The sequence below is a fragment of the Melospiza melodia genome, chromosome 18 (assembly GCF_035770615.1).
Source record: "Melospiza melodia melodia isolate bMelMel2 chromosome 18, bMelMel2.pri, whole genome shotgun sequence".
Lineage (NCBI taxonomy): Eukaryota > Metazoa > Chordata > Aves > Passeriformes > Passerellidae > Melospiza > Melospiza melodia.
Window position 1 is genome coordinate 5082876 of NC_086211.1, and position 12121 is coordinate 5094996.

General features: G+C 49.9%; 1 protein-coding gene across 4 annotated transcripts in view; it reads right to left on the reverse strand.

The window, feature by feature from the left end:
• MAFK (MAF bZIP transcription factor K) overlaps window positions 1-12121 on the reverse strand; it is a 14132-nt gene continuing 2011 nt past the window's right edge. The window contains exons 1-3 of one of the 4 annotated variants that reach the window (XM_063171779.1): window positions 10208-10979; window positions 6034-6113; window positions 1-4873 (exon numbers count right to left, since the gene is read on the reverse strand). In XM_063171779.1, the coding sequence (XP_063027849.1) occupies window positions 4439-4873; window positions 6034-6069 (471 nt within the window). In that variant the 5' untranslated portion in view covers window positions 6070-6113; window positions 10208-10979 and the 3' untranslated portion in view covers window positions 1-4438. Of the gene's footprint in view, window positions 4874-6033; window positions 6114-7040; window positions 7172-8116; window positions 8260-10207; window positions 10980-12121 lie in introns of those variants that run through there. The other 3 variants (XM_063171781.1, XM_063171778.1, XM_063171777.1) reach the window with 3 other exon arrangements.

The following is a 12121-nucleotide window of genomic DNA, read 5'->3' on the forward strand; positions in this document are numbered from 1 at the left end:
TGAAACCAGAAAATGCTTTATTGGAAAGGTACAAAAAAACCAGTCACTGCAGCTAAATTTACAGCAATAAATTACGTTGTGGCTGTCAAGAGAAGTAATGGACACATACACAGGGCTATTCGCCTTACAAACAGGAATCCACATTGCTTGGTATATCAATAATTTATTTTATAATAAAAAAGCAGCACAAAAATAAATATTGAAATGAAATTACTGAGTAACCACAGAGGATAGAATGAGCTGGTGATAAAAAACAACTTAAAACAGAAGACTTCTATCATTAAAAAAATGAAAGCAAGTATCCACCATCTACGGAAACACCCCAGCAGACTGAAATACAGACGAAGGAAAACAAATCCACATTACAAAAGTTTTTCGGTTTTGTTTCTTTTTTTTTTGTTTTACCTTTTTTTTTCCTTCTTTTTTTCCTTTTTTTTTTTTTTTTTAAATAAAAACAATCATGACAATGAAGTTTAAATGATTCGAGAGAGAAAAAACTGCCACCTTCTCCTCCTCCCCGGGTCTGAGCCATCCCGTGGCACAGCTCACATCCGCCCCAGCCCAGTGCCAGCGCCTCGTCCCTCCCGCCGTCCCGGAGCTGCCCTGGCACCCAGGTCTCTGCACTTTGTGGTCTCCTCCTGGCAGATGTAGAGCTGGGCAGGAGCAGAAACGCTGCCTTGTTTCGAAGGGATCTGGAGCTGCCCTGGAGGGAAAGGTTCCCCACTCCCAACAGAGAGCACAGCAAACACGTCTACGAGAACCGAGGAGTCCCTTCCCGACGCCTTCGTCTCCTCCTGCCTCCCACCCAGCCTCGCTTCCCGCGTCACACTGCGGATGGGGAGCAACCAAAGAAAGGCCAGGCCCAGGGGAGAGCATCCCAGCACCCAAAAATCAGAGCCCCCCCCCGAGCTCCTCCTCAGCAGGGTCGGGGGGACAAACTAAGAGGGGCAGGGAAGGGAGCCATCCAAAGTACTGCAGCAGAGAAGCGCGGGAGGCGCGGCTGTGGGACACGTCCCACGCCACCAGCTCCCCAAACCGCGCTCGCCCTGGGTGTCAGGCTGGCAAGTGCAGGACGGAGAGAAAAAAAAAAAAAACAAACAAAACAAAAACAAAACAAAACAAAACAAAAAATTAAAACACAACAGAAACAAACCGAACCCCAGAGGAATGCAACGCGACAACCCCAAGCTGGAGGGCCCTCCAGGGAGGAGGGTGGAGGAGCTGGGTCTCCAACGCCATCAACAGCTTTCGGGTCATTCCTCCCTCCACGTTACCTTGCAATTCTGATCCCTCTGTGGAAGTTTAGCCAGGACATTTCATTCTCCTCCAGGTCACCACCCAGGGAGCCCTGGACTGGCAATTTCTTTTAATAAAGATTTACAGTATCAAACTTGGAAAAAAAATTATTTTTTTTCTTTTTTACGAAAAATCTGTACGATAAAATGTATATAATTATATATTTATATATATATTTCTCTCTCTTTAAATATTTCCACGTGGTCCTTATGGATATCCAATATGGATTACCTACCATGGCTATGGTATCAACAGCTTTAACAACACCCAGGCCTCTTGTTCTTTATCGAGTGACCAGAGATTTAAGTGCCTACCAGCACTAAACTAGCAATCACTTGGACAAGCCTTTGGCACCCTTCCAAGAACTGGAAAAAAAAGAAATACTTGGCCACAAGGGAAGTGCCACATAAAGATATGTTTCTCAACTCATTCCAACAGCAAGAAGACCCCAGGAACAAAGTTCAACCTCTGTCCCCTTCAGTGAGACAGGTCTGATTTCCCCGGAGGGGTGTCAAGGGCAGCCAGAGGGTGTTCCTATCTAGCCAGGAATGTTATGGAGCTCTGGAGCTGTTTTAAAGACTGGAAGCATTTGGGCATTTTCAAGTCAACTGGCCTTTTTCAATAAAGTTTTCATTTAAAGCCCCAACAGTGCCAGGAGTCTCCATTTTGCCTGTTTTTGGAGGCACCTGTAAGGTCTGGGAAAGTGTCCAATGTCTGTGAGCTGGAGAACATGAGAGGACCAGGAAATGACCGTAACATCTTTCTCTTCCTCAGCTTCTGCTGTGGGAGTCAATAACTGGTACTGATACACAGGACATCGATCTGCCTGTTTGGAGATAGGGAGGGAATGGAGGAGAAATGAGGTAACACTAAGTGCCATCCAAACTCTACGTGTGTTGGAAAATCACACGAAGGAAACTCCCTGCTCCCCTCCAAAAGGTGTGGATCTGGCAGGGGGAACGAGCCTGCAGGAAGCGTTTCACTGACACCCTTTCTGGCTCAGTAAAGTCACGGATGTCGATGCTGGGGACTGAACGAGAACCAAGTCTGAGGTTTCTCTTTTCATTAACCTATTTCACAAAGGATCCTCCTGGGAAATCCAGAGACTCCGATGACAAGGTGAAAAAAAAAAGAAAAAGCAAGCTAACAACTTCTTCCAAAGACAAGTAGGGCTTCACTAAATTTCTACCAACTTACTGCCATTCAAGGCAAGACAAAGCCTCAAACAACAAATTATACTGGGTGTCAGATGCCAGTTCACTGTCCTCTTTCCAACAATGGTAGCACTTGATTATTCTCTTTCAGTCCAAACCACTTATGAATTCTCCGTGATCTTTGTTCCAGAGCCCAAATTCTCTAAGCTCTTCTCCTCACTTCAAAACCTCAGCAATCTCATTCTTTTCTCACCTGCATGACAACAGGCATCGTCCATTCCATAAGTCTCTGACCTGCCCTACAAAACACACAGTCCCTTCCCTTTCCTACTTCAAGAAGAAAAAAAAAACAACAACAAAACACACAAACACCAACATAGCTATTTTTTTTTTTACAGTGACCTGGAAACATTCATTGTTTCATCACTGCTGCGTGACAGCAGAATCTCTCCTTTCAGCTTCCCAAATCCTGCCCACTGCCAAGCCAGAAATCCCTCTCCCAAACCACTGCTCAGAGCCAAACAAACGACTTCTCCATCCCAATTCTTCTGCCCCCTACACGCACATTGATTTTCCATCCTGCCCTCATTATAACTCACCCACTTGCAAGAGAAAGCATCAAGTTTCAGGGTCACATTCACACAGGTTGTCTGAACACTGAGGGTTGTTCACCGTACTCTTTGGATCCCAAATCCAGCATCTGATGTGCTATGGAGAGGGAAAGACTCTTCCAAGCTCCCATCTGACCTCCCCACAGCCCTTCTCTGATCACCAAGGACTGGTGAGCACAGCTCTCCAGCTAAGGATGCTCATTGCTAACATACCAGTGCTTTTGTCAAAGAAGAGACTCTAAACTTCTCTCCTCCTGGCTGAATGCTATTGCCCTCTAGTTACACTTCAGTGCTTTAAAAACATCCTTCCAACATCTTCTGCACAAACCCTTCTTCGCAGTGCTGATCCCAGCAGAACTGTCCCACCTTCTCTCCCAGCCAATTCTGCCTCCACCAGTAATACATGCAGCATTTTTCCTCCTCATCTCCCCTTCTCCTCCTCACCACACTCCTCTTCACAGCCTTGACTGTGCCTCCCTCCCTTCAGCTTCAGGTAACCCAGGAAAAAAAAAAGCTGCTACTTCAAGACTGCGGATCATTTGGAAGAAATAAACTGCATAAATATACCCAATTCACAGGCACACCTTTGGGAAGGAGCTATCAGGAAACTTGGGCTTGGAATAAAGGAGGCTGCTATGTAGGTTTTTTTTTTACAGGCCACACAGGTAATGGGGCATATTAAAATATGCAAAATATATATTTTTCCATATTTTAACAGCATGGATTGAAAACAAAAGGTTATTCTTAATGGGTGTGGTCAGACCCAAGCATTTATCTCCATCATCCTCCCACTCCCATGCACTGTTAGCAGGATGAAATCAAACCCAAAAAGCCTATATTCCTGCCCTCATAATATCAGGTGGAAGTGGGGAAGGTAGGGGAGACCCTTCTTACAAGGAGTAGGAGGCCACTAAAGGAAACTCTTTTTCCCATACATTCATCTCACATGATGATTTCTACGGTCCATATGTTTCCTGGCTCTTGAGCATCATTCACGAAGACTCCGGAGGCTCCTCAGGTATCTTCTCCCAGCTGGAAAGCTGCCCACAGCTGAGAGGGGTTTGTGGAGGCAGAGGGAAGGAGGAAGCAGATCTTGCAATTTGTACTGCATACAGAGCTCAAATCCTGGACACGAGAGGTTGATGGAGCCACTGAGTCCAGACAGAAGCAGCCAGTTAAGTTCCCTTTGTAGGAACCCTTTGGGTTTGTTTGTTTTTCTCTTTTCTTTTTTTTTTTTATATTCTTCTGGTTTTTTTGCACTTTTGGAAGAGACTTCTTAAAATGCCAATTCTTGACGTGACCAAGGACTCCGGAACAATGCATAAGAGCCTTATCCCCTCCCCTCTGAAAGGCTGCTAGTTCCCCCCACCGAGGGCACTAGGAGGCTGCTGAAAAGGGCACAGAACTGGACGAGATTTCGGCTGATTTCACGATGGTGATGACACTGGTGGTGGCAACTTTGGTCGGGGTAATAGGCCCTCGCGCCACAGTACGAGCAAAGGTCTGGAGTGCTTCGTACTTGGAGCGCAAGGCATCCAGCTCTAGCTTCATGCTGCTGTTTTCTCTGGCCAGCTTCTCCACCTCTTGCTGCAGCTCAACCCGCTGCCTCTCGAGCTCCTCTTTCTGAGTCACACGCTTGATGCGGCAGCTGGCAGCGTAGCCCCGGTTCTTGAGCGTGCGCCTCCGCTGCTTCAGACGGATGACCTCCTCTTTGGTGAGACCCCTCAGGTGCTGGTTCAGCTCCCGTACGGACATTGACACGAGTTCATCATCACTCAGCACTGGGGCATTCTCTCCTGACTCCTCCTTTACCTGCAAATACCAACAGCACAGGGGTAGCAGCAAGGCGACGAGAGCGGATGGTCTGGGCAGCAGAAGGAGAAAGGGCCACCCCAACATGACATCCCTACGTGGGAAATACTCCTGATGGGCTGTGGAGAGCGCAAACTCCACTAAAACATCTGGGTTAAACATGGCAGAGATCTGAGCACTGCAGCTGTGTGGGTTTGGGTCACTCTCTTAGGTCACAGATCTTTACACGCCCAATGTGAACACAACAGCAAAATTTTCAAGGGGATAAATGTAAAGTCAGCTGAAGCCTTTTTTTGTGAAGTCCTTTGTCAGGATCTGGAATTCATAATGAATGCTAAAGATGACACCTTATCCCAGCATTATGCTGGGACACCAGTGCAGCAGAATAGCTGCTTCTGTGCAGGGCTTAATTCAGCATTTTGTGGTTTTTCGTTGAAGATTGCTCATTTGAGTCGTGAACAAAACCAACCATGCTTGGCTTCAAGGACAGCCCGATTTGGTTTTGCTGGGGCACAGCATGTAGTAACTGAAGTTACATGAGAAAACCACCAAGGCCTTGCCCTTTCCTCAAGCACATTTGCCACCACCACTATTTTCAGAATCACAAAATTGTTTAGGCTGAAAAACACCTTCAATATCACTGAACACAGAACTTTTAGGACACCATCCTTTTGTCTTTTCAGAGACTGTAGGACATATGAAGAGCCAAAACATTAGAAAGAAATTTCAACCATGCATGAACAGCCCAGGCACAGACCACCACCAAGGTGTGTCTGAGGCATTTACTGTCTCATGGGTCTAAGAGACATCAGCTGAAAAAGTCCCTTCCCCAGTGCCTCCCAGTCCTGAGAGTTAAAGTAGCTCATTGCCAAGACTCAGAGCACTGGTTTCAGGATGCTGCCAACACCTCCTGTAGTCAGAAGTCTCTTGGGAAGCTACTGGGATATGCCAGCCTCCTCACCATGCCAGAGACTTCAGGACTCTTTCTGGGTAATGTCAGTGTTCTCCTACCCTAATCTTTCCCGTAGACAGTGGGAAATTGTACCAGCACCCATTTCTAAGAGTCTCTGGGAATGAAAAAGAACAGTCACGTACAAGCAGCACAGCTCTGTGACAGCCTCCCCAGCCACCCAGCACCACCCACTCAGCCTCTTCCCTACCTTTAATGCCTTGTTCGGTTTGGGATTAGTCGTCATAACCTGAGCACAGTCTTCCGGACAAAACTGCTCAGAAATTGCAACTGGAAAAACAAAACAAGGTTTCCAGGTTAATCACAGAGACAAGGGCAGGATAAAAAACGCCCAACACACAGCCCAAGCCCCCAAATCAACCACCATTAAAAGAAATAAGCACACAGTTGTTTGAATCACCGGGATGGATTCAGATATCATTTACCCTATTCAGATAACAGCAAGAGAAATTTGTGTTGACAAGTGCATTGCTTTTTAACAGCCAGACCTCGTATTTTGCTGTTAACCACACTAAGATGCAGCAGAGAAGACAGGGCAGGGAGGAAAGAAGGACACCCACATTCATCTGTAAACAAGAGTCACACTCAGCATCACGCAGCACCTTGCCATGTGCCACCCCTTCCCAAGGGGAGGATGGAGCGTGGCCTCCGAGGCCCCGTCACTGGCTCACCTCCCTCTGGAGGCATCCCAGACGCTCCAAATGGCCTATTAGGGACTGAATTACGAGTTACCTCTGCTCATAAAAGGCACTGAAAAGCCACAAGACAACAACTCCCTTCATTCTCATTTTGATGATTATTAGCTCGGCTCCAAATTGAGCCAGCAACCCAGAGAGAAGCTGCCTGGTTTGTAACCTGCTTCCAGCGCTGTCCCCACCCAAAGGAGACGCCACCAGAAAACCCAAACAACAGAAACAAATCCCCCCCCGACAACAAAGCCAGCAAGGAGTTCACCTCTCCCAACACACCAAGACTGTTGCTTCCCAATCCTCCAGCCCCAGACTGTGACAGCAGACCTGCTTGATGTTTCTAGTGACGTGGAGACATGTCCATCCACAGCCAGCCCGTCCCCTGCCATGACACTGCCCTTCACTCTCACCTTAGCCACGACTACACCCCTCCGACCAGCACCCTGCAGAAAATCCACCTGCCCACACCTCCACCAACCCCTTCACCCCGTGGTGCGATGGTACCTACCCCGGGAGAGGCACAGGCAGCCGTGCCACCATCACAGCCTCCGCTAAGGCTCCCCAGAGGGGAGGGGTGAGGCAGGTGCCCCCGAGACAGGGCGGCTTCGAGGGCTGCGCACCCGCGGCACCGCAGAGCTCCTGTCTGGCGGGAGTCCTCTGCCTGCCCCCACCTTCTCCTGCCCAGCCCAAACCCTCCCCATTTCCACGTCTGCATCGTGTCACACATCCTAATCATTCATGAAAAATCCAGCCAAAGCATCCCAAGCATGATTCCCTTCTGATAGTTGCCATGGTGACCTTGGGAAAGTAGCCAACCCGGAGACAGTCGCCATGGAAACAGAGAAGCCCAAAAGCAATAATGACTTCAGGTCATGTCTGTGCAAAGACATCACGAGGTCGTCGGAGAGTAAACAAACTCATTCATATCTGCAAACAGGGGTGGCGGGATTTGGGGGGGTGCAAAGGTGGGGTGTGGGGACCAGTGGGAGCTGAGTGGGTGAAGGTGCTGGCTCAGCCCGTGCTGCTGTCACTTGAATTTTATCAGTCAAGGCACCTCATCATCACACGACTTACATAAAAATCAAGATGAAGAGCAGGAGGGGGAAAAAAATAATCCTGTAATTGCAGAGCTGCAAGATACTATCCCAGATATTAGGGAGTGTATTTAGGCGCCTCCTCTATTTTTAAGCCTGAGACAGCACAGCTCTCCATGTCTGGAGGAGGGACAAGGACAGCCGCACAGCACACAAGCCAAGATGCTCCGTGATGAATGGACCACTTACAGCAACTGGTGTGCGCTGCATTTTCTAGAGCATCAGCGAGTCCTTCCCTGCTCTCCTCCAGCACTGAGCCCCACCCCGGGCACACCTCCAGCCACAACAGCCCCTTGTCTCGCCAGCACGGCAGGAATGGGCAGGGCACGGGGCAGGGGGGCGACTCCCAGCCCCCGACAGACGGAGATGCGCCCAACCTCTGCGTGCGCGCTCTCCAGAGCAGCATCTCCTGCGAGCACAGGCGCCTCTCCAGCCCCCTTGCACCGTCCATCGCTTCCCCTCCACACCAGCATTCGCTGCCCACCCCTACCTCCCGGCCGGAGCCGCAGACGTAGGCACTGGCAGGCGGGGAGGAGGGAAGGAGAAAGCTCCCTGTGTTGGCCAGGAGGTCTCTGAGGAGCTGAGGAGCGCAGAGGCGCTGCCAGTGCGGAGAGGAAAGGGCCGGCAGCCCCCTCCCTGCAGAGGCGCAGCCGGGCCGCAGGCAGTTGGTGCCATAGTTATGCAGTGAGTCACCAGCTGTTTACAGAGTTTGAGCGCTCGCATTCCCACAGCATCAGAAACTCTTCCTTCCCTCGGCGGCATCCCCCCCTCCCGCGCCGCCCCCGTCCCTACAAGGGAAGGGGCGCACCGGCCGCTGGCCGCGCTGCGAACGCCGGAAAAGGAAAGGCAGAAAGGAGGGGGAGGCCAGCGAGAGCCCCGTCACACCCACCGAGCGCACAAAAAGCCTTTTGATCCTCACCCAGCGCGTCTTCAAAGCGTTTCGTGCGCCAGCCGATGGAAAAACTGAACGCGGCCGCTTGGCCGCGCGGAGATGGAAAGAAATGTAAAGTATCATGGAAAACAAGAGGCGAGGGGTGAGGTTGCCTCCAGTGAGGGTCAGCGTGAGGGCTCACCTGCCACCCTGAGCAATGCTCCAGCTCTGAGTGATGAAACCCTGCTGGTCACCTGTTGCTCCATGTCACCAAAGCAACAGCTCCTTACCCTGCACATTCCTCAGAGGACAGCACAGGCGCTTGGCTCGGAGTCTGCTGCTGCACACCTGTCTCCCCCCCACACCAAAACACCCTGGATGGGCCAGCATCCCTCGGACATAGGCTGGGATCCACCCTACTGCACTAGGGGCCATGGCCAGAGCTGCTGCTGACACAGACTAACGAGGAGGTTCAAGGCACCATCAGGAATTGTGATGCCATACCCTCTTAAAACAAGGGTGGGAGACTGTGGGCTGGCCTGACCCAAAGGGCAAGATTTCACAGAGCAAGTAGAAACACTCAAACAGGCTCAAGTCAGATATGAGTGCAAGGGTGAGTCTTATCTCTGCACTAGGTGAAGGCACAGGTGTGGTCTGGGCTCCGCTCGAAACCGATACAGCAGCACTCGCAATCCTCACCAGCCATCCTCCAGGGCCTTGGGCCTCATCTCATCTACCAAATCCTTCCCATCAGGATTATTTGGGACTATTCAGCTACCAGCAAGAAAACACTAAAAATCAGCATGTCATCTCCCTTACATTTGTTACTTACAAAGCAAAACCCCGCAATGAAATCATAAACCACTCTGCAAACAAGTCATACCCAGCAGCGTTCCCTAAACATGCTGCACAGGGGTCTTCTGGGACCCTGCCTGCGATTTGATTATTAGAACCCTTTTAGTCTTTACCCTACTCCTGCCCTTCTTTCCTTAATTGCATTTGCTGCATCACATCTAAAATTAGGAGCTCAGCTTTTTGGAACAAGGACCGCGCCACATCCCTGCTCTGTAAGCAGTACGACACATTCCGAATGCCACATCAATAAAGCAGCAAGTAGTATTACACCAACTGTGAGGGGAAAAAGCTTTTCCAGAGCTGCTCCACGCTCGTATTTACAGCAAGTGTTTTGACTGTGGGTTACATAAAGAGCCCTTGTAATTCTGCAATAAAGTTACCCATTGACAGCCTTGCCAACGCCCTCTCCCTCTCTCAGACAGCTCCTGTGCCTCCTGCAGCATCCTCCCAAAAACCTGGAAGTCTCCAGCTGACATCCTAAGTCTGACAGTCTCAGCTTCGAGCATCTAGAGATCCCAGTTCCTTTGCTTTGAAAGGGAAAGGCAGCAGAAAGCCTGACTCAGGCGGAGGTAGGACAGAGCTTTCCACACAAGGCTTGCAATTAAGAAAGAAAACATGCCAGAGTGAGATTTCAGACTTTCCACGCTACAGGGCTTTCCAAACGCATTACACATTAAGGAATTACTATAAAATCACTGCCGACACCCGACAACTGCAGATGAACTTGAATTTTAAAACTCTTTCTACACCGAAAGACAACCCCGGCCACAACACGAGTGCCTGGCAGACAGCCCTGCTGGTGTTTAGCTTCCATGCTCACACACACAGAGCAAACTGAAAACATGCAAGCCTCACCTTCCGCCAGGCCAGCGACGACTTCCCGAGGGCAGAAAAACAGCGCAAGGTTCAAGCAGTGGCAGGGATCTCTGCCATCACGTCTCAATTCGGCACCGACAGCTACGCAGGGAACACTCTACTCATTCCCAAACGCAGCCATTTAAATCCTAGGCAGCTGTTTAAATTTCTCGTTTATCCTCAAGTTGTTCCCAGCTCCAGAGCGCCAGCCAAACGGATGTGCCTACCCCGGGTAACATCTGAGCTGACAGGTGAAGGCAACTACAGATGCTTAAATCCTCATCGCCGTGCCTCTGCCGCTCGCAGGCACGACACGGATTTCCAGCACATTGCAGCATGGTAGGCAGAGCACCATCCCTCTCCCCATCACTCAAAAAGCCATTCTCCTGCTCTGACAACCTTCACACATCCTGTAAGGCAGACTGACGCTTGTCACTCATTTGTAATGAGAGCGGGGAGGGACAGGCTGGTGGTGTGAATCAGAGAGTAGAGAAGCATATGCGAGGCAATATATTTGACATGAAGAGAGAGAAGACACAAGGAGGGGGTGAGTCACTGTTTACTGTTCTAGAGGAGCTCCATGCAGCCCTCGCCCAGCTGGCCAGCTTTCCATTTCCCTTATGGATCGGAACCAGCATCCAGCAGCAAAGGGGAGATTCAGGAACCTTCAGAGCACATTTGAGAGCTGCCAGGACAGAGCTCTCTGAGGCGCTCTCCGGGGAAGCCTGGACATGGATCAGACAGTCTTCAGTGCTTTGGTAAACAACCTAGTCAGAAGCTGCAAAGAGCCTGTGGTTAGGGAGCAGGGATACAGAGCACCAGGCGGGCACGTCTGTGTGTCACCTCTGAAACTTCATGGAGGAGGAGACTGAAGGGGAAAGGTATGTGACAGCCAGCCCTGGTACTGACAAGCTTACAGCACTTTTTCCATCACGTGCTTGTAAAACGCGGTGACAGAGACATGCTGGAATTACACCTCAGCATCACCAGCCCAGAGATGCGGCTCCCCAGCCGGACAAGCTGAGCCACCAAGCAACAAATAACTTGCAGATGCACAGCCAGACTCTGGGGCAGAACTGGGAATGGGATTCCTAACTTTGCTGCTCCTGACCCCAAGTGCCAGCCATCAAGTCAGAGACCTTCACTAACTTTAATAATGGAACATAGCAGTGCTATTTGGCATCCTGCAATATTGCAAAGCAGTGGGATCCACTATGCAGCCTGTCCCTCAACTCAGGAGCACAGTGCCAGGGTAATTGCTCTCATTACTGCCTTCCCCCAGCCCTTGTGCTGATGGTCACAGAGCACTGCATCGCTTGTGCTTGCTTCATGCTTGGAAAACTCTCTGCCCAAGTTTGAAGATAGCCTCAAACAATAGCTGAGACAGAAGTGGAAATTGCCTGTTCATCTCTACAGGGTGCTGAGCCTGAAACTTCCTGATAATTGAAAGTGCTAGCACCGCTCAAGTATTTCACAGCTGGATGTTTACAAAAATGATCAGCGAGCAAGCTTATCCCACAAACCCCGACTGCCGCAGGGGCCAGCGCTCCCAGCTGTCCTTTCTTCGCTTCCCAAACATCTCACACAGCTAGAGATTTTCAATACCAAGTCCTGCAGCACATTCCTTGCCATTAATCATCTTCCAATGCTGATGGAAATCAGAGGGTATCAAGCTGATCTGTATTTTTCCCTTTCAGGAGGCACACAGCAGTACTGAACTCCACGCCGCAACAGATTGCTGAGACGGGCGACGGCGCAGAAATGACATAAAACATGACAAAGCACGCTGTCCTTGACAGGCAAGCAGGGGGAAGAAAAAAATAAAAAAAACACCAACAAATTTCTACCTCTGGTTCAGAAACAGTTGTGAAGCAAGCAAGAAAGCTGGCGTAATATAGCCAGGAACACTGAAGA